General features: G+C 36.4%; 1 protein-coding gene and 1 long non-coding RNA gene across 5 annotated transcripts in view; one reads left to right on the top strand and one right to left on the bottom strand.

The window, feature by feature from the left end:
• Positions 1 to 23,914, bottom strand: part of lnx1 (ligand of numb-protein X 1) — a 64,053-nt gene that overhangs the window by 27,856 nt on the left and 12,283 nt on the right. For 2 of the 4 annotated variants that reach the window (XM_066719888.1, XM_066719890.1), the window contains exon 2: positions 9,631 to 10,124. In XM_066719888.1, coding sequence (XP_066575985.1) covers positions 9,631 to 10,124 — 494 coding nt within the window. Of the gene's footprint in view, positions 1 to 6,246; positions 6,655 to 9,630; positions 10,125 to 16,752; positions 16,840 to 23,914 lie in introns of those variants that run through there. The other 2 variants (XM_066719891.1, XM_066719892.1) reach the window with 2 other exon arrangements.
• LOC136766452 (uncharacterized) lies at positions 11,056 to 15,024 on the top strand. The gene is made up of 3 exons (XR_010821742.1): positions 11,056 to 11,175; positions 13,693 to 13,910; positions 14,870 to 15,024. It is a non-coding gene; the product is annotated as an uncharacterized LOC136766452 (long non-coding RNA).

The raw sequence follows: 23,914 nt of genomic DNA on the forward strand, positions 1-23,914 counted from the left end.
CAAAATGGTGTGATGGGGGATGGGTGCACAGGAAGGAGATGATACAATTACTGTGCTAATGAAACATAGGGGTACATAATCGATGGGCCCAATTCAATAGTTACACCATGGACAGGCACAGGAAATGAAAAAAAAGGGTTATACAAAACAAAACAACAACATCCCAACTGACAACCATTAACAAGCTGCTGCCTAGAAAACACATTTAAACAAGACAAAAAAAATGAAATAAACAATGCAATGTTACAATACTACATACGTAATTGGCCCAATAGGGCTTTTATGCCAGAATATATTCTCACTTTTTCTATTATATGTTGAGGAAAAAGACTTGAAATATAACATACTTGAAGTCTTTAAATTAACTGGTCCACTAGCTTACTGTCAGGGTTTTCAGAGTAGCGGGACGTGTCTTTCATTCATTGTGAAGCACAGCTACACATTGATAAATTGGGCTTAGACTGCTTTTTTCTTTTTTTTTCTTCTCTCGAACACTTAATCACAGTGTGCCAGTGCAATGATTCAGCAGGGCATATTGTCTCGTCTTCTTCTACACTCAGGGTTCACTTCAATGCACATCACTGACATCCCTCTTTTACTATAAGGGCTGAGAAGGCAGGCGTTTATTTGAAACCGTAGGCCACAGAAAACGAAGCAAAGTGATGGTGTCAAAACTTCAAATATTGAAAATGCATAACATTACAGCTTACTACATGCAGGATCCACATTATCAGCTGAAGAAAGCAATAACCATTCCATAATAAACAGCAACATCCAATGAACTGCAAGGAAGGGATTGTTTTACAGTTACCTCAACCAAAATGTCTTGCCGTGCGTTTCAATTCTCCTCCACCTGCTTTTTGGCTTCATCTGACAGGGGTAGTGGCAACTACACTTCCCCCTGCCCTGGGTTTGCGGCTGGTCAGGCACACTAAGCATCGACAAGTTACTTTGAGGGCAGAGGTACCTTAAAGGGTGAGGTCAAAAGCTAAATAATGAAGTATGACATGGTAACAGCAATTAATAGCACATACAACTGGACTGACCTAAGTCAAAACTACTAAGTAACTTATCCTACCTAAAATTATTATTTTTGTAAAAGTTGAAATGTCACTTTTTCATTTGGTTTTATAACAGGTTAAAGAGTCTGGGAAAGCATGCTACAAAATATTGTCCTTGTTCGATTGCATTAGACTCAGACATATTTTAAAATCTATCACCATGTAAGGTATTAAAATGTTGAACATTGGATAAAAACAATTTGTAGGTCGGTTCCATATTCCTTTACACTGCAGAATACATGGCAATATATCACTATTCAGAAGCACTTTAACAGTTAATTTCCCATTCTTTGCTCTATTCCAAAAGTGCACAGACCTGAACAACATTGCTAAACAAACATAATCACCTTTAAAGTATTTTATTGAACTGAATACACTAAGTAGCCAAGACTGAGAGAATTAGTATAATATTTACTCAGTTCCTTCTGTTTACTATACTTCAATATGACTTTTGCAACACATGCACATATAAAATAGTACTGTACAAATATACATATCAGATTGGCATGCTGTATGGAATAAAACTGACTCACTGTCTTCACTTACAGCAGAAATGTGATGTTAACAAGGCATCAATAACGGCTGGTGAATGGATGTGTTATTTCACTTTACTAAAAATATATAAGCCTATGTAGTCAAAGCATGAGTGGAAAGGGTGTGTTAATAAATACATAAACATATATGTATATTAATATATTACAAGAAAACCCCCTTCTAAGGCCTAGGCTCAATCATAAGTGAAAAGAATGTGCTGATCTCTAAGCCCCACTTGACATGTGTCTATATCACCACCACTGATCAATAAGACTCAACTTCACATCCAAAGGGGCAGTCAAGGGTTCAGATGCCAAGGATGGATGAGGCTAGAGAATGAACTGGCTGCTCTAAAAACTGGCAATATCTAAGGGACAATTGTACCTGCAGTGTGTGTAAGCAGAGGAATGGGCCAGAGTTACAATAACTCCTATAACACGTTTCTCCAGAAACAAAAGAAATGCACCAAATGTTGAACAGATTACTAATCAAATAGAAAATACTCCCATAAGACTAGAAAGCAAGGGCAATAAATAAAACAATACAATGTCTCTCAGCTTTAAACTCAAAATCTTTAAAAAAATAATAAAACCAGCAACCCTCCCTATCACAATTGAATGAAAACACCAACAGAAACATATGACTAATGTATCGTTCTTCAGAGATAATCCTATGATGTCAAAAAAATAATACATACATTTTTCACTGAGGATTACTAATTCTTCTGAGAACAGAGGGAAAAACAGCTCTCCTTTAGATTTCTGCAGCTTATATTCCATGTGTGCACAGGGTGGAGTATTACTGGTACTTGGGGAAACCTGGAGATACAGTCAAATTCTCTAGAGACATGCATGCTGTGACAAGAGATATTAGGTGCGAGATAAATGCAGTTCAAATAACCTCTAACTATGAACAGAATGTCATGGAAAGGGATGAATGTTTGTGTGTTTTTAACCTCATCTGTGTCCTGTGTGCCCAAGATATGTTGCATCTTAGATGGAGTGGATTTTTTTATTAGTAAATTGCTGTTTAAGATGTTAAATTACGTGGAGTCACTTCACACCTTCATTTCAGTTTTTGTATATATAAAATACAGACCCTGTTTTCTAGGTTTAATTTGTTAATGTTGAGGTTTGATTACTGCCGGTGAAGAAAACAACACTGCTTTAGAAAGGATGCATCTCGAAAAGGCACAGCTAAGAGGCTGTAGAACTGCATTTTCCCCCTCTGGTCTCCTCCCTGTTTTCCTCTGCTTGCAGCAAAGCAGAAAGGCTGATTATCGGTCTAAAAGAGGCAAATCCTGATTTTCAGAAGGGCTCTAGGTGATTTTTAGTACACTCAACCATTTAAAATCACAGATTCAGTCACTACCAATATTTATTGGATCATAAAAAAACAACATCCATAAATAATACATTTTAAAAAGGCAATTATTATTTTTGCAATACAGATCGCCCCCACCTGCCATTGAAGGATAGTGAGAAGTCTGATGTTTATGCCAGCCACCAACCTTTCAGAATCCTGCTGACACTAAACTAAGTTGTCACCAATAATTGCTTTAAGTTCACTGGGAAAACGTTTCATTCCAAACCCACATTAATCAAAGACACTTTTCTTTTTAATCTGCGTTACATTCTTACTTCAATTAAACTAATGCAGAGTGACATAGAGGGAACCTAGAATAATAAGATAAATATATAATCCAAACAAAACTATAATTAGTGCAATTTCCTCTCCGATACCCAGTTCTCACAGACACCAAAATAAATTGGTTATAAAGCCATCTATAGCATATCAAGTTCTTAACTTCAAATCATGCTTCAAAATAAATTGCTCTTATCATTAAACCAAAGTTCAATCCAGCAATCACATTTAATCATCAATTTCATTAAGCAAACTCACAAGTTAATCCTTTTAGGATGTGTCAAATTTGTGAGGATTTCAGACACGTTTCCCGATTCTAATTTAGCATTAGAAAAGATCAAAAGTCTTTAAGACTAAGTTTGGCTTGATGACGGCAATGTCAACAAGAAGAATGGTAGAAATGAAATGTCAAGTCAAAAATGGAGAAAAGCAAGGTATACTGCAGCACAGCAGTTCTGAATAGCAGAAGACTTTAAGGCACCATAAAATGTCAGACAATGTCCACAATTTTCACTTCACAACTTGCAGAATCAATATTTTACCAGTATAAATGCACTGTTTCAGTCCCTGAGGCAGTGCTGTTAGTTCACTGCAAAAACCTACATCAATTGCTGCATGTTTCTGCTGGAAATGTAGAGTGATTATATATAATGAATCTGCACAACAAACAGATAACAAAGTTTGCATGTTGGTGCCAGTTAGGGCATGGACTGTAAAGGATGACTCCAAAAAGAAACCAACATAAATCCAAGCAGATCTCCACTAAGTTACTGCCTTCCTCAATTATCCACATGTGGTACATGGAGATAACCACAGCAACACAAACACCTCATTTCACAATCATCTTGGGGTTTAAGCTAAATGTGTTATAAAGGTAGCATTTCAATAAGAATGATGTGTTTACAACACGCATGGGCTTGTGAGCTAAAAGCCACACAGCAGCTCAAACACAGAAGTGAAGTACAGCGTTCATTTGCGATATACCAGTGACTTTATAATCACTTCCACTTTGGGTTTCACCGTTGGTACATAATTTCTCTGTCTGCAGGACAGGTAAAGAGAAACGACAACATATTAAGGTGTTAGACATTGCAAAAGGGAACCATAATGAGAGGTTTGAGGAGGTGCCTGAGATTTTCACGTCAAACCCAGCATGGGGTTAGTGGGCTTTATAGGCCGGCACGTGCCGTCAGCAACCTGATGACTGCAGCTTGCTATCAGCCAGCACAACACCAGTCAAACACTTATGAATGCATTTGTAATTGCAGCTCTTTTTTTAACATGGTGCCATTACATTATTAAAAAGCCAAGGCGACTAAGTCCATCTTTCTCTCGCTGTTGTATTAATAGACTATTTATCACAAAGCTACACCAGGCACCTGCATTTAATGAAAGCAGACCTGACAGTCAGTGTCAGAGGCTCACACTGACAAGACAGGTTAATGGAAGTGTCCAAATAGAAATGCAGATAGAGGGAAACAAATACATTAGGGACACAAGGTGGTGGAGATGAATAGTTAAACAACAACAACAACAGAGAGGAGCTCAAGTTATTCAACACGTTCTGGAATATTAGTATTCTACAGCATTCTAGTGAGGTGCAGAACAGAACATTCTTGTGTTGTTTTATTATATTCTAACAGAAATCATTATTTCTGTAATTTGACTGTCCAAAGTGTAAGTCAAGCTATACAATATTTACAAACAATCTAAGGTTGGTATGACCCACACTCAAAGCTCAGAAAAGAATCTCTTTAGAAAAACCTTGATTCCCTGCTCTTAATATTTCAAGTATTATGTGCATTTGCAGACAGATGGCTAAATGGACAGATAATGGGACATACAGAGGCGATTTTCAAAGCTCCTCGGCTGTTTTGTTTCTTCTCTTTTCATGCTAACAGAAACATTTCACACAGGCAAATCTTAATTTTAGCTGTGTATATCATTTTTTTGATTTCCCCTGAAAAAATAGTTTTTAAATGATGTAGCTTTAGGTTAAGTTAGTCTTTTGTTTAGAGAAACAGGGAAATTACATATTATAGGTTATAGTACATAACTTTATTTCTTTATTTAGTATGTAAAAAGCAATACAAGCAGTTTCATTTATTAAATAATGGTTGAAGATTTCAAAAATTATCCGGTATTTGAAGAGAAGTGTGCTTTCAAGGTTAGCTTTCAGTTTTCTGCAAATCATTGTAGTAAATTAAACACTGCCAAATCTTCAAACATGCTCTGCTGTATCTGTGTGGTTTAGAAAACTCATGCATTCATCCAGTTCTTTCCATTTCTGTGAGTGAAACATTTTCCTTCTATACAAAGCTAGCTGTGTGCATTCATTCAAAAAATGATGGGTGGAGTGGTTTCAGTTAGTGGATATACAAATGCAGACAAGTCTAAATTCAAAACATTTGAAATCTGAAGGCTTATCAAACTTTTTTAGGCTTAACAAAGACAAAACAATATCAAAAATAAACAACATTATGGAACGTTATGGAATCAACATTACAGCATTATTTTAATTCATCCATCCTGAACAGAATGCTTGCAAAATACAAAGCATGCAGCTGAAAAAGGAATTGACAACACTTACTTTAAATGTCCATCTTAAGGATCATTAATTTAAATCATGTCGATATATCGTAGCACACACCTCCCCCATGTGCAGCCGGGATGCACGAAACAGCTTTCATAGTAAAAGCCTGACAGATGCACCGGCATGCCATGCAGACACAACAGCATTCACTGAGTGGAAATGTTTTACTTCTATGCAAGATCAAAATTCAAGTGCTCTTGCAGCGCATATATCGAGATACATGCTGACTACCATGCAAAGTCCCTCTCTGCAGAACCACACTGCATTACCTACAAGACCAAATCAACTTATTTTTTTTTCCATTTTCTAAATAAGTTTGAAAATAATAATAATAATAATAAATCACAATAATGCAACAACTGCACAAAAAAAAAAAAAAAACAGAAAGAGAGAGAGAGCAGGTACTCTACTCACAGCTCTGAGTACAGGAAGTGCAGGTTGCCCACATTGTCTGTGTAGTTTGCGGGACTGAGCCAGGGTAAGACCAACAGAAGGAGAGCCTTCATTGCAAAGGGCTCCCGGCACGCTGGAGATCTTGCTGTGCTCTCTTTCCCCTTCTCGTAAGGACACTGAAATCTTATCCTGGTTCTTAATCAATCCCTCTTTTTTAAGACTCCCTTGCCATCTCAATCAAAAGATGGAAAAAAAAAAGAAAAAAAAAAGAAGGTGGCACATTTGGAATCTGATTTAGATCTCTTAAACTAATCTGTGCTGAACATCACTGAACCGTAAGAGGATTAGCTGATCTGACTGTCAGATGGGCGGACGGACGTGATTGTGTAGGACCAGCACAGGAGGGCTGGCGAGACAGTGACTTATACTGCAGCACAAACCACTGTGAGGCAAAGAGAGCTAACCAACCTCGCGCATACTGAAGGGTGCTCTGGGAGCTGTGAGGGCTTTTGCCATCACTCTCATTGGCCACTCAGCCATCCGGGGCACTACCACTTACCTCCCCTGTCTAGAGAAATACGCAAGCCCATGGAGGCTGGCTATCCGGTGAACTATGAATCCCCTGACCCCCCTTTCTGATGTTGGGAAGTTCCCCACGCTGCAGATTGGTCCTGCTGCTTAGAAGAAACAGCCGTGTAGCAAAAAAAGAAAAGAAAAATGAAAGCACTCTGCAAATCAATATTCATTACTAAAACAGAAGCCTGTTTTCTGAATGGAGACGGTGAGGAGTTTTTTTTTTTCTTCTACATAATGCGTTCTTTCTACGAGGACCCTACTTCCTTACAAAGGGGGTTTAAAGTGTGAAATCGGAGAGAAAGCGTGAAACATTATGCTCTCCTGAATAATAGCGAAGGGCTCCTTTTGGAAGGCAAACCTGCAAAACCTGCCCGGCTGTCCAAGTGACGAGACTAATTCTAAACTCTGACTCACTTAGTCGATCTCGTTGATGGTAATTGTTATACTCTTCATTAAAGGTTTTAAATTCCTTTATTCAAAACCCTGCAATTAATGGAATTAACAGCACGATACTTGTCACTTTAATGGCTTCTTTGAATTAGAGGTGACTCAACCTGCCTGCCTGAGATACTTAAGGGACACAGATGAAATAGAAAATCTAACATGAATACGGCACAAATGCATAACTCATATTGTGATTTCATATGTCAATTTAGTGAGAATCACTTTAGATGCCATTAAAGGAATGAAATAGAATAGAAGTCAGCCATAAATAAAATGCACTGCATTAGAGGATTTTTTTTTGCACATAGCTTAGACTTACATCTAACATCACTATTTTACTTTTACGTTTCAGAATATGACAGATGGAGTGCCACAGTTTCCTACACACTCAGGATAGTATAAGTCTTTCAGTCCACAAGGCTCTTACATCATTGACAGATCTTCATTTGTAACCTTACTTATATTCCTCTTTTGTCATTTTCACAACAAATATATCACAAATAGACTAAATATCTTTGAGATCCCCCCCTTCTTTGAAACAATGTGTTTGGTTTAAATATTCTGTTTGATATTGGTTTGCATTATTGAATTGTTGTGTAAATCTTATCCAGTTTTATTTTCACAGTTATATATCCTCACACACTATATTCAAAATGTTTTGTGCAGCTAACTGTGAACACATGCTGAATCTGCATAATTACCATTAGTGACTGAGCACACACACAACATTGTTTATGCATAGGTCATGGGAATATACTGTATACAGCTTTTTAAAATATATTTTTTCCACTGGACATTTACTCACACATGTCATGAGCGCCTTGGCTATTTACTGTTGATGAGCTCTCTCTATCTAGCCACAGCGAATCATATCTTAAATATCTATAGCAGACTTTCTCAGCGGCCACTATTCACCTTTTAAAATCACAGCAGAAAAACAGTTCAGCACCAATTATTTATATTAACCACAATCTACAACCCTCTACAGAAAGGCCAGTACTATGAAACTGAGACACCACAGTTTAATGAAGACAGAGCAGAGAGTATATTATTAGAACAACAGCAGGGATAGACTGTTTTCAAGAACACCACACTGCTGTAAAACTTGGAATTGCAAGATTGTTACCCTTTAATGGCATTCTGAAGTCTACTTTAGTTTAGTCTTCATCAAACCTTTAAGAAAGAGACATTTGTCATCTGCCTATGCATTGCAAACCCTGAAATAAAAACAGCCCAGACAAGTGAATGCCTCAGTGGAAGCCATTGTTATACTTGGCAAGACAACTCTCTCATTATTCAAATCCTGGTCATTTTAAACTAGGAACTGATTAACCCAGTCTAAACTGATTAATATGGGAATGATGCAAGCCTGTAACATAGGCTTCACACACTGTCTTCTTTAAAAAAATCATTAAAGAATCATCATTCTGATTAAATGTATCGATGATAGACTTACTTTTGACAAATACATGCCTGAAATACAAACTATGCTCTTGACGTTGTTCTTTGGAATATTTTAAGATGCATGACTGTAAAAAAAGATTAATAAAGACATGACTTTTTAAGGAGATAATTAAAAGAAATCTGGAAAGAGAAGGTTTTGATGTAGGTAATGCAATGGGAGCCCATGGGACCCTGGAACTGTAATATTGCAGTAGATATTCAAAACTACAGAACAGAGGGTGAGTGTGATTATTAATCTAGAATTTAAATTAAACAGAATTTATATCAGCTCTGTACAATGCAATTAATACTGCAATCCTTGGGGCAATGTGTATAAATGATTACAAAAAAGCCAGACAAATGAAATGAATTTTAAAACTATTGACTTTTAAAAATAATGAAGAATAAACATTTAGAATATAATTAATTCAGCTATATCTGATTAAATCACACTTTATAACTAATTGCAAGCTTTCCACAAGGGAGTATGAGGGAATGCATAATGTAGTAACTATGATCCAAATCATTTCTCAGGGGTGATTTCAGCTCTCTGCAATCGGGATCATCAGCCCTTGGACTTCAGAAGAAGGGGAAAGAGAAATAGACACAACGATCCTCTCATATTCATTACAACAGGAAGAGGTGGTTTAAAGACAAGAACATGATAGTGAAATGAGGTCAACACAAGCAAAGAGGAAATGTGACATGGTGTAATAGCCTTCTGTATCTTTTTAATCTGCAACAAATTGATGGGATTAAAGATTTAAAATGAGTTGTGATACTGCTTAGGTGTATTCTCAGGATACAATTCTAATTGACCGTAAATTTATTTCTTGTTTTTTCCTCCAATGTAAATAATAATAATAAAAACACAATAAAAGCAAATCAGTAAAACAAAACTGAACAAACAAAAAGTTAATAAAATAACAACCTTGGTCTAACCTGTTGTGAAGGTGTGCTTCGAGGTCACATCTGTTCATGGTCTCTGTACAATGTTCAGTAAAGGGACAGGATACTATCAGCTTATCCAAGAGATTGTGAACCAAGATGCTGGATTTCTTGCATGTCTGCAGCATAAGGGGCATCCTATCCACTGGGCAGAAATCTTTCTCCAAGAGGAAGTTCGTAAGGCACTCGGTGCAGTAGGTGTGGCCACATGGTGTGTCTAGTGGCTGAGTTAAAGGCTGCAGGCAAATGTGGCAAATGAGGTCATCGTCCACTTCATCTTGGTAGCTGTACTCGTGGTTTTCCTCTGGAAGATGTCTCTGGCCACAAACAGAGCATAAGTCCTGTAGGCTGGCCTCAGCTTTTCCCATGGCATCCGGCTGGCTCATTTTCAGGTCGATGTGAGGGCACAACAGAGTGTGAAGTTTGATAGGTTTGAGTTTGAAACAATGGAACTCAGCACATTTTAAATACCCACGTAACCCATGGGGCTGCAAGAAATATTGAAACAAATTGTTTTAGAGAAACACAAAACTCAAATATACAGGCAATATATATCACATTGCTGAAAGGGCTAAAACAGAAAATAACATCCTGTAAAAGTTGATATAATTTAAACATTAAGATGTCAATTACAATTTTAAGTAAAAAAATAGCAGGTATATTTGTTAAAAGTATGCCCTTTATCTCTTCTAAGTTAAAAGGTTATATCTTGTCAATGTCAACTATTTAAATGAGAGAATAACAGTGAAGATTTAAAATTGTACAGGAAATCAGTATTTACTAATTAAGGCAGGGGTATTGCAATTAGAACACCAATTGACTCGTGCTTTGCATATGCTTTTGATTCAGAATCCATGTCCATAAAAGACACAGTTGGTTCCATAACTGACTGGGACTGAATTAAATCAAACCTTTGACCCTGTCATCAATTGCAAATTCCAAACCCAATACTTGATGGTGGTTTTCCATTCGTAGAAGCGAGAAGCCTCAGGCCAAAAAAAGTATCGAGTTGGGTTTGTGAGGTTGGTGGGATGGGTTGAAGTTCCCATTTGATCTGGGCCTAGGCAATCTTGAATGCTGCCTAGTTGTGCCAGTCACACCTTAGTAGGCAAGCCCAGCCTAAGTTTTATTTTTAGATTTTTTTTTCATTTGACTGATTTGATTTTGTAGCACTGATATCGAACCTGTCAGAAACTCATTTTTTCCAGCCCTACAAATATCAATAAAACTCTCCAGCATTACTGAATAATAAGCACTGTGGATAGATCTGTACAGTCCCCGGAGTTCGATCGGCTGATAAATTAAAATATAACAGGGTGGTGCGGAACGCTGAGGATAGATTGCGGATACATCTCAGAAAAGCGCTGTGCGTATCCTCTTCCTCCTTTGTCCCTGTGACATGCAGAGGCCTTACAGGAACACAGAGTGCCCAACTCTCTGGCCAAACAAGGGTCTCGCTGAAGCCAATCTGACTGATCTGAGGAATGTGTTCCAATTTTGGCTTGCAAGCTCATATGGATACCAAATGAAAAAACTCTGGTAGGAAAATGTCAGTAGTTCAGTTTTGTTTGGAGACACTACAGTTGATACAATCAAAAGGAAATTGTTAATAGCTCTGCAAAAATACAGCTAAAGACCTAGAAACTAATGCTCCAGAATATGTTGCACTGTATTGTTTAGGCATCTGTCTTACAGAAAATGCAGTATTATAAAGCTTTATATGTGATGTTTTCCATATGTTTTTCTTCTGATCTGTCATAGCCCAACCAACAGTAACACTAACAGAATTTGTGAAGTGTTATTTTTTTAATAAAAGTTTTTGCAGACTAATAAGACATATGAAAGCAGTCCAGAAGAAAAAAAAAACAAAAATAACTAGGACATAAATAAACAAAGCTTGACATCTGGATGTACACAGAATGTGTAAATGTGTGGTTTCACTTTATGGATTTACTGGCATATAAATGTTATGATTATATCCCATAATAAATAGCTACAATAAAAATATAATAAGAGTAGCAGGTCAATGAAAATATACAGATAGAGCAAAACAGCTAAAAACACAACTGTCTTGTGCGAGCACTGCATCAGTGTCCCTCCATTTGTACGTTTGCATTAACAGGATATTCTCAAAACGTTAAAGTATGCATTAACACATGCATTACTGGACACAACTGACCCAGATTTGCTCTGGCTGTGCATATTTAGATTAGGGAGAGTGAGCCGGCTGTCATACCATGTGACGAACAATACAGAGGAGAATTCTGACAACAGAGCCAATATTAAGAAAAACAAGACAACAATAACCAGAAAAATGTGTAATTATTGTGTTGATTTTCTTTGTGCTATTCCTGACATGAAATTGTCAAGATGAATATGAAAGTTAGAATTTAAATTAACAAGAAGCCTAATATTTAAACAACAGACTCAATCATTACAGTCTCCAAACACTTGATGTTGATATTATTATTATGATTATTGTTGTAAACAATGTGACAATGTAAATATGCTGAACAGCACCTAGCATGTTTAGTCTGGAAGACCAGATGTGTCACAGATATTGAATTGTGTTTGCTCAGACTAATTTCATTTTTTCTCAAAAGACACTCTGCCATGTAGACCATGGGTGCATGAATAATATGTTGAGCACCGCCCTCTGCTCCTTTTCTCCTTTGTTTCAGTGAGTTTGCTATAGTAACTGTAAGGAGACATCCTTAATTGATCACTGTTTTATATATATTACAATAACCATGATTAAACTGGCCAAGATGTAACTTCCATTTTCACCTGGAATTCACTAGCCAGTTCAGAATTGCTTAGATGAGCAATTATAAAAAATAAACAAAAAAGCAACTGTAACTTACACTGCAGTTAAACAATATCTTACAGCAAATGAAAAGACCACACCCACACATAAGACACACAGTGACAACATTTTCTCAAGATCAAATTTGACAATACTCACATGGAGAGAATCATTAAGGCATCATAAAAACATTGGTTTCTCTTGCAGATTTGGGGGAATTTCTGCTAAACAGTTTCAACCAATCTCTTACTAAAAATAACATGTTGTGAAAGGTATTAATAATGCAGCATTAGATACCTGCTGCTTTGAAATGATCTTATCACAGCAAGTGTCCTTTTTAAATAATACTTTAAACCTTGCATTTCATCTCCAGTGAAGATATGGACTGAAGAGAAATTAGACTATATTACATTATTTTTCATACGTATCATAGGCCACATATATCAATTCATTTCTCCCCACTGTCTAGTCCCATCTCTTGTTACCCTTCCTGCATACAGAATAGCATCCAGAAAAGCATAAAAAAATGTTTATGCACAGGTCATGGGAATATACTGTATACAGCTTTTTAAAAAAGCATAACAAAATGCAAGTTAAATTTAATATATATATCGCTCAGCTGTATTATCAAAACAGTTATTCAAGCAATGGAACTCTGGATATTGTATTTTTTATGAAGCTTCCAGTCACCAAAACATTTCATTATATAATATTTATTGTACTGTAGCACAGCTTCCACGGGAAAATACAATGCAGTGCAAACTATTTTATATTGGAAAATATGGACTATCATAAGCATCCGTCTCTGTCTTTTAAAATTCCCCTCTTATCACTCAGTGTTCAACCTAGTGGATACAATTCCATCTGGGGTCTTCCTTTGGTTTCCTCATCATTATTCACATAAATCAGCCTTGACGTGCATGAGCAGAATACACTTCCAATCAGTCAGGAAAACATGTGATCTGACCTAAAGTTGCTGGGTGAGCTACAGTCATTACTGTTGGGATTTGATTCCTTTAATGTTAAAATTAGTATTACTTGGCTAAACACATACACACACATATACATACGATATGCACACATGTTTAGAGAACCTTTTTTGTTTAATTAAACAAATATGGAAAGCCATGAAAAACACACACATGCATATGTTACCTGAATATATTTAACCATACGTGTTTGTATTTTTTATCCATGATTCCAAAGGGCAATTAAAAACCATGCCAGCACTTTCACTTTTCCCTTCCTAGCATGGCCCCTTGTGCAGACCCGCACACAGGGATGTGTGTATCGAGTCGCACAGCATCGGAGTGATGTTATCTGCTGTGTGCAGGATGAGGCCCCAGCAGGGACCTCAACACCCACAGCAGACTTCCATGCTGTCAAACCTGCCGGCCTGTCCTGACTCGCACCAGCAACACTAACAGAGTCACACCTATGGAAAATATTTGGAAGAGCAGAGTCCCCGGTAAAAAAAACATGTTTTTTGTGTCTTATACCACAACTTCCCAGTAAAGAAACCGTACAGTCAGAACATACAATGCCCCAGCATGCCTTTACACAAACAGTACTTTGATTTAGAGTTTAATTTGTGTGCAGTTCTAGATTTAGAGATTTGAGAGAATATTCTTATTTTTTAAGTGAAATGTTCAATTGGTTTTATTTATAATTTGTATTAACTCATATTTGTTTTGTCATAATAATAGTCATATTTGTTGTAGATAACAACAACTTTGTTTGTGCCTATCATTCCAAAGACAAGGAATTCAGGAAGCCACTCCAATTCAATTATTTTGTGGAAGAGATATTTTGAAAGTTGAATTCATTAAGTTTGGTTAATTTGGAGAGTGTTTATAATGAAAACACAATCTAGTACTCTTGGGTTTAGTACAGACAATGGTTTTGTAAATTGCGGCTTAAGCTTCCCTCAGTTATGTAAACCATTTAACACTGAACATGTTTAATGTAAGAGTATCCTCCACGTACTGTTCTGTCACATCAGCAAGACTTTCACTTAAAATCACTTTAACCAGATGTGCTTCCTTGGATAAAGCATGACAGATAGATGAGTTTAGAGAGACCATATCCATATACTGAAACTACCAGTCAGCACCAGCCTCTATTGAGCTTTTCCCAATTTAAATTGTAGCATAAAATTGTGTTCCCCTACCCAAAACTGGAATCACCATGTTTTTATACACACACACACACATATATATACTTAAATATTTAAATTAACTTCAAGGTAATATTGTCACTGCATAGCAGACAACACATTGCAGAGTTTAGGAGAGCTCTACTTTCAATGGCATGTGATGCAGCTCATATCACTGTATTCTTACTGTGTCTTCTACGTGAAATTGAATTTAGTTTCTGCATGAATGTGTGCGTTTTTGTTTTAACCCTGTTGTTTTTTTTCACACCCAGGCATTTCATTTCCCCTGTCAGCCTGGCTTTTCCTCACAAACAATTCAACAGCCGATGGGAGAATAGGGCCTGCCTGCAGCCAGTGGTAACCATGGTAATGGAAAGTCTAAAGCTCACCCCTGAATAACAAGGAATCAAAAGTCAAGAACCGGGCTCATTTCAAGGAATTGAAAACTTAAATGAGATTGCATATATGAATAAACACGATTCCATAAAATACTGTCCAGAACCTAATCATTTTTACAATTCGTGACCTAAAGTAACTTTTGACAAAGAATCCTTATTGTCTGAATGTAAATCCAAAGGAAATGGAGACATTTCAGCCTCATATTAACCCTAGCTCCAAAACCCATCCAAGCACTCCCCCTTGCTAATGGGAAGACGCATGTCATCGTCAGATTAAGTCCCTACTGTGTGTAGACAACAAGAGGTAAATCAGGCTGGACCAAATCAATCACACTAAGCACATAGAGATAAATGGTGTTTTTACACGAAACCCAAAATCATCTGCTAACTCAATGTGACATTAACTGCTTGTACTTAAGGATGCTGAAAGGTCTAGGTAAAACTCATATTTTTGTTTTAAAATGTGTGGTGAAATTGAGAGATTTATTAACGTTAATATTTCCAAAGGAATCCACTGAAGAATTACAAGATACAACATATAAACTTATTAAATGTATGTATTTGTTTGTATGTGTTTATTTATTAATTTATGTATTTGGAATCTTAATTTTCCTTTCTACTGTCCCACTTTGGAATCACAACTCTGCTCACCAGTACTACACATTCTCCAATGCAGGTGGGATGTGGGCTCAAGGCATCTACTTTTCACACTGGAAACTGACTCTACAAACAGCAGGGCTAGGTAGTGCAGGTCTCACCAATAATGCTGTGGGCTCACAGGTCCCTAGAAAGGAACCTAGTAGAGGGTCACTGTTGTACTGTAATCTGAGGAAACTGGACAACCCAAACCCACCCAGCCTGAACAAACTCTATACCGTCCTGTGGGGAATCCTGGTCACAGCTGACTCTGGAGCCCTGTCCAGATTATACAACTTAACCTTAAACCAGGAGCCCAGTAACCATATGTGTCTAGTATAATGTATTACACTGCCATACACAATAAAGAGATAGCAAGACTTACCGATGTCATTTGGTTACTAATCTATGTATCATACTAAACAAAAACTTGTTATTCTGTCTAATTATGACTCACTCCCAGACATAAAAGTGGTTAACCAATGCAGTCTCGCAGTATAGGCCGCATACAGAAAATACTACTTTAACATTCCATTCAGGACATCCATCCATTTATACTAATACATGTAGAGCCATGTAGCACACTTGATTGAACTTGACAGCTCTTAAATATTTGAAGTATGAACTTTTAGCAGGTCGTATATTTAATGAAAAACAGTATGTGTTTGATGCAAGAATAGATTATCTATACTTGCAGCATATAGATAAAGCAGTGATTATCAACTTAATAATTGACTGATGTACATTTCAATCAGCACAGATACATGGAAATGAAACCCTACAGGTATTAGTTTAGATAACATTTGGGATAAATGTTCTTATCACTCTCTTGAGAAGGTAATGTTGCTTAATTTATTTGACCGATCTCAGTGAGAAAGCACAGCAAATATTTATGATAACATCATTCCAAACTACTGAATAAACACAAGTAAAATGTCTTTAGTACAACTCCATTTTATAGTAAGTGGTATGACAAACTCACATTGTTATATCTCTTTTAAAAAGCTAACCTTTAACTTTTTAATCAAATATTATACTTGCGTCAAATATTATACTGCATAAATATTGAGTTAAAAAAATTCATTATAAAAGGAAAACATTGTCAGTTTTCAGTAACTCACCAGGTGTACAGAGCCAGCCAGCCAGTTCCTATACAGTCTTACCACGTATTATCTGATCAATCCAGGATTAGTAAAACAAAATGGGCGTCATACCTCGGAGAACTTTCCTGGTCCCTTTCCAGACTAAAGCTCATTGGTTGAAAGTAGAGTATGCAAATAATACCTAGCTGCTGTATAATCTAAAGGACATGTTCAGCAACCAAAGGAGAGCCACACCTTTGCCTGAAGAAAGAAACATAACAAACAGGCCGAGAAAAAATGAATTATTTAAAGTTAATAAATATACATAGATATAGTTTTGCAAATTAAACGATGGCTCTCCGTTGATGGCTCCTTTTGCTAGAAAATCTTTGATATACGTTATAGCCCTCTAAACTAATTTAGATGATAAGGGTTTTTGAACAAATAGAAAACTAGATGTACCTGTTATGGGATGGGCAAGCCTTCCTGTTTCTTAATAACTGACGGTAAATTAATACCAGAAAGGAAGACAATCAGAACTTACTTCATTGAATGCCTCCATCACTGCAGTGGAAATGTACTAACTAATGATCAGAATTAACTTTTTGCAGGATTTAGAACAGTGTAATGACTCAACAATAGTACCACCAAATCAATGTAAGGATTCAAAACAAACAACAAGCATGTGTTTCAATTCAGATATTGCAATGTTATCTTTAAATTGTATACATAGGGGTGCAGAGAAAAGGCTTGCTTTTGAAGACAATAAACAGAGTGCAACAGTCGTTCCTCACAATCCCACGCCAACACCTTTTTCAGGGCTTTTTCAGGGGAAAAAAACACTGTGTGCAGGTGTATCGATGACTAATTGAAACATGACTGATGCCAGATTCTAGTGCTTTTGAGAAATGGAACAATAAAGAAACTAAAATAAAAACCTTTGAAAAATAAGGTTACCCTGTGTGATGCCGAACCATTTCTATATTCTCCTTCTATTCTTAGCCTTAGTTATGAACAAGCACACACTCATGCATGACAGAGGTGTATTGTTTTCAAAATGTATCCCTAACAGCCTGAGTTCACTTTTTAGGAGATGATTGGCAATTTTTTTTATAATTTTTTTAACCTGGAAGACAAAATCAAAATGTTTGGAGTAATTATTTTCTAGGTTCTTTATAAACAAAGACTAATGTCTGGTGAAACAAACTATATTTCAAGGTGTTAGGTTACTGGATGTTTAGGTAGCTGTAACAGTTCTGATACTGTTAAGGAGGTTTTGTTGTCCCTTGGGGGGTTTCCTTTGCCTTTACTTTTGATTTTGATTTTACCTCTTGAACTCATTCACTTTATAAGATGACCATTAAACAACCTGATTATTGTTTTTGTTTTTTTCTCTACAAAAACTGGTATGAAGTTTTAAGTTCTTATGGCCAGTGGAATACAAATAAATCAATTAAATAATAATATCAGAATTATTAATTTTGAATAATGTACAAATTAGTGTCCATTAACCTATATGGAAGATGTGGTTGTTGTGTCATTTTTAACACAAATAAATCAGAACAATTAAAAGCAAGCATGCAAGCAAATTTTCTCAAACAAAAGTCTGATTTTTTTTTTTTTTAAATCATTCAGACATGTTCCAAAAACAATCTCCAGCATTTGTAAACTTAATTCCAAAGCAAAAAATCCAGATATGACACACTTGAAATAAATTCTCTATAGCAATGTGGAAGTGATGAATTCCAACAATTAAATAACAGCTCCAAAACCAAATGACTAGACTTAATTGTATGTCATCTAGGAGATATCCTAATTTAACTATCGGCAGTTATATCTGTCCATTTCAAAGCAATGACTTATGCGAATACTAGTTCTTGTACCAGAATGAATGCGTTTTAAAGTACTTACATTTCACGTGTGTAATACCACGGGCTGGATTATATCAAAATATTGAACCACCCGCTAATAGCAAACTACAAACCTGTACATCATAGTGGTTACATTTCTGATTAGAAGAAAGTGTCATCTGACTTAAAATGCAGCCGCAACTGAGTACAGTTCTGTAGTTTTCTATTAGCGGGTTGGCCAAAGTCTTGATTTAATCCGGCCCTAAGTAGGCAAACTATTACATTTGCCTTCCAGTTCTAAGATGATGTATAGAATACAGTTCTTTTAGTACTCGAGGTAGGGTAAGCCACATTCAAAGTAATCGTTTGGCACAAAGTTTCTTGCAGTTTCAGTTTTGTCACATGTCCCGATTAAAGAAAGTATGCAAAAAAAGAACAGAACAGACAGCACACCTAAACAGGATCCCATAAGTATTATGCTGTTAAACGAAGATAATTTAAAATGTTACTTTTTAAATCAGGTTACAGCTAAGTGTTCCTTATGGAGATTTGTACTTTGTGATTGTTGTGGGTGAATGGAACCCAAGAGAGATTACACTACGTGAGAGGTATATGTATTTATTTTTTCCTTTCTTTGTATTCAGCTTTTGTCTCACCATATTGTAACTTTTGACTCATATTAAATTCTCCATAGGTTCATAATGCAATTATGAGGTCGAATGGGAGTTGATAAGAATTCCATTCATAAAAATAAGTGGCACCCCTGTCAACAGTTGCTTTTTCTGGGATCCAGCACTGAAATAATTCACCAACATTTTTTACAGCTTTTTAGGTGCACCCTACATAGTAAAGTGTCTGTTATATACACAATTGGAAACACATGTAATCCCATAATCAATGCACTTAAAGTTGCTTATGTTGTCATTACTAGCCACATTACAAACATCCCTCATTATAAAAATGGCACTAAACTATTCTGTTTATTACTACTCTGGCTATGCTGAATAACAAAGCCATGAATGCAGCATGAATACATTCCTGTGTAATTGAAAAAACCTTTCATATTCAAATTAACTGTAACAGATCCCTTCATTAGGATTGAAGTCAGATTCAATTTGCTTGTGTCACATTGCTTTGATGGGTATGACTGTACAGAATACACAATGCTTGATAAGAAACCGGAGTGCAGAGATTGTTTTGAATACAGAAACGAATGCACAGCCTGCTTGAAACATGCCGCAATGAAAAGAGTGAGATAAGAACTAGGGAGCTTTATCTATTTCTGAGAAAACAAAGCTTATTTACGTAAACTGCATTACTCGAGATAAATACAGTCACTCACCCTCTTTTGTTTTACAGATGTATCAGGCGACAAGCAGGACATACTTGGCTACATCTATACCAGTATGATGCATACTACTGTACCATATTTATACAAGGAAAGTATTCTTGTGTTGAAGGGGTGGGTGTAAGAGTAGAGGGAAAACTGGGGATAATCTTGTAGTCAACTATGCTCCATGAAAGGTAATGAGTCTCAGGAAGTCAAACATAGCCAAGAGATCTTATTAAGCTGATAGTTTCAGTCTTAGAGAGACAGATAAGAGAGATGCTTTAATTTGACCATCGTTTTATGTGGTGGGAGCAATGAAGAGCTCCAGGTCATATGAGGAAGTACGTGCAGTATGTGACATAAGAGGATATTTAGTGAGCCATACATCTGAGTGGCAAACGAGAAGCATTACCACTAACACTCCCAGTTGTTCTTCATGTATAAAGAGTACACACACCTTGCTTTCCCCGTTCCTCCTGAAAAATCAATTCAGCCCTTCACTTACCATGCAGACTGATTTCAAACAATCTCCAGCAAAGACACTCAAGGCTGTTCCTTTCCATGTTAAAAGAAGTGCTTCATAAAACAATCAATAGCAAGGGCCTTTTAACACCCCAGTACATTGGCTTGGATGTAAACCTGCATTTGCCGGCGGTTATCGCATTGCCACAAGTGGCCCTGTGACCCAGCGTCAACCTTATTATCCCTTCTGCTGCTGGTTCGCTGTGGCTACTAGCCAAGTTTCAGCCCTAGGCGGGGCCTACTTTCACTCTGGCAGGTCCTTGAATGGCCCGCCTCTCTGACAATCTGTTGATACTGAATATCTGATCCACACAAATGTCTACTGACACGCATACACATACAAAGGAAAACGTAATACTTGCACATACTTGGATAAACAGAAGGGAATACAGATTATGCAAACAAAAAACAAATCAGATTAATTCTCTGAAGAAAACAAAAGCATATGGTCTTCTTTTATTTATTTTTTAATAAATGACATAGAATGAAATTTGGTTGGATCATACCCAGTATATATAGACATGTATATTTTCCAGGATCACAGTTTTCCCACGTTCTCTCCAATTTAAAATCATCATCTGGGGACAGAGTTCTACAAAATGTGGCTATTAGTATACTGTACAAGTGTCAGGTGAATGCATGTCTGACAGCTATAGAAAAATACTTATTTTCCTAGATATAGGAAGAAAGCTTGTCATATCTTTGTCATGCCCACAAAGATGATGAAGGAAACAAAACAAGATTATAAGCAGAACCAATGCCATGCTATAATTGAAAGAGGATAGTGTCACAGTGAGAGGAATGTGAAGGGCATGGAATAGTTAGTTATCAATCAAAGCATTAAGTTTATCCATTGGATGAAAGCAAACTTAATAGCATCCTCTTCTTTTAATACTTAAAATGTCACATTGGAATTATATTTTTCAGTACAGATATAAAACAACATGGGTGCAAACATTTAAAATTGTGTGAATAAGTTTATTACAAAAATGTATCGTATCCATTATATTATATAATCAAACTACATGAGTATATCCGAAATGCAACAAAACCTACTGTGTTTTTTTAGTGTGGATCCTAGAAAGTTGTTGCTTTACTTTGAGCCTGATCAACATAGTATATCTTGAAAAGTTGTTTTTTAACTCCAGGAATTAGAACTTCTATGTGTCATATTCGTACTGGTGCAAGACAGAGAGCATCTTTGTTGAATTCAGAATAGCATCCACTGACCTTCCAGACTGCTTAATATGGATTACACTTTCAGCAAATGTGGAAAAATTTAGCATCTCTGAAAAGGTCGTTGTGCAACTAGGGGCTTTTAATGAATTCAGTGGTTTTGTGTTCAATGTCCTTGCTAATGTTAAATTTGTAGTGTTTTCCAGTCGTAATCAATATAATTTGCAAGCCCCATATTTTAAGTTTGTGTCCAGATTCTATAATTTTACCTTCAATAGTGAGTTACCTATCATGATCATATTGTGTAACTAGATGTCTATATACGATTGCTGGAATAAATAGTGGGTAATCATAATTGAAGAAAGTTGTGTCAAAACATTTGGGGTATAATACCATACAAGAATATTCTGACAGCAGTATGTTATATTTGAAAGAACATACAGCTTTGTTTGTGTAGCAATCAGATTCAATTTATTTAAAATTAGTTTTTACTTTTTGTTTTTAAACTTTATGGTTACTTGTTGTCTGAATTGTCATTTGCAAATATGTAAACACTCTCATTGCTTGCAAAAGTCCTCCAAATATGTGTTCAGCATCTCCTGGGACAAATTACTCCGCTAAACAAACACAAACAATCTGCACTCTAATTCAAATGCCCATGTTTTTCTCTCACAAAAAGGTAGTTGTGCACATAGTTTCTGAAACAAATCCCAATCCAAACACTGAGTTTAAATGTTAATTTCCTACGACATTTGATAATCTACAAATCGATAAACAAAACCAGTGAACACCAATTTCAAAGTGCTTTTCAAATGGTTCACTGTGATAACAGTACCCATAGTACCTTCTATCTGTCAGCAATCCTCCAGAGGGACCCTGCAGCACAGAATCCTCCAGAAGCAGGCTTTTATAGCTCATACCTTCTGTGCATTTTCTGAAAGGCACTTAACATCAAATATATGTAAGATCCTCCATAATGTACTATGGCAAGGCCCTCAAGGGTTTGGTTAGTGCCCAGCCTTGTCAGCTTGCAACTGACTTACCAATGAGAAAATGGATAGGGACAAGGATAACTCATTCATACATACAAAAAATATATTAAAAATAACATATAGAGTAGAATAGCCCATAGAGAAGCTTTGGTATGACAATTCTTAAGCAGAATAGGTCAGCAAGTAAGTATAGCCTGTATGTTACAACACTGCCTAAAATGTGCCTACATGTTTTCAACATGTTTTTTTGTTTACATTTTAAAGGTTTCACAGGAAAAAAAAAAAAAAGCATCCACCACTGTATTGTAGATAAGCCTGAATCCAGGCAAAACAATAATTACTAACCCATTTTTTCACAGAGCCTGGAGCACTTGTTTTATAGAGTGCACTTTTACTTCTTAATGCAAATGATTTTGGAACATATTTGAAACATGTGCATTTGCAGTCTTCACATAAGAAGACCAAACTGTCAGTGTAATTTGTGTTACTACTAAGATCACATCTGGCTAAATTTAGGGAAATGGCACTTTTCAAACTCCTGCACTTTATCCAAAATATAAGAGAACTAGTCCTTTTTATTTCCAGAAAGAGGCTGGTTGACATGAGAGAAGACAACAGTATCACGTATTGCATGATGTGTGCCCTACTTTTGCTTTGGTTAAGAAGCTGAAAATTTTAGAGGCCTTTATGAACTAAATAGCTATGGGTCCTTTCAGGGATGTAGTCAGTGTCTCATTGAATAGACCACTCTACTCACAGTTTAAAGAAGTAGCCCTATTTCCTTACAATGTGAAAACTGTGTGGCAATGAATATTCCTACTGGGTTGTAGCTTAAATAAATCATGTGCCCTACTTTATTTATGCTGTTTCGACCACGCTTGATTTCAGATCATCCTGAAAATTAAATTACTTTTGTGCATCCGACTGAAAGAAAGGAATGTTGCACAGTAGCACACAGGCACATGCATTTCAACTGCAGGAAGAGCAAATAAGGAGTCAGAAACTCAAGATAATTAGGTTTTCCACAGTCACGCTAATTAAACATTAGAAGTTCGTCTTATTCATAATATCCATTGAATCAAATAAGGACAGTAGTTCACAACTGCAGTGACAGTAACATGATAAGGACATTTAAAGTATATCTATCTATGTGTAAACAGCACATATATATTAACTTGCATTTTAAATACTGCACACAATTAATTATTTAGGATTGAACTCCTCGTCTCCCATGTGGTCTTGTACTCCCACTCACACTGGAATTATTCAGGACCTAAAAGCCAGATACATTCAGGGGCTGGTGGCAGCAGCATTACTATCTGGACACAGTA

The sequence above is a fragment of the Amia ocellicauda genome, chromosome 13 (genome assembly GCF_036373705.1).
Source record: "Amia ocellicauda isolate fAmiCal2 chromosome 13, fAmiCal2.hap1, whole genome shotgun sequence".
NCBI lineage: Eukaryota > Metazoa > Chordata > Actinopteri > Amiiformes > Amiidae > Amia > Amia ocellicauda.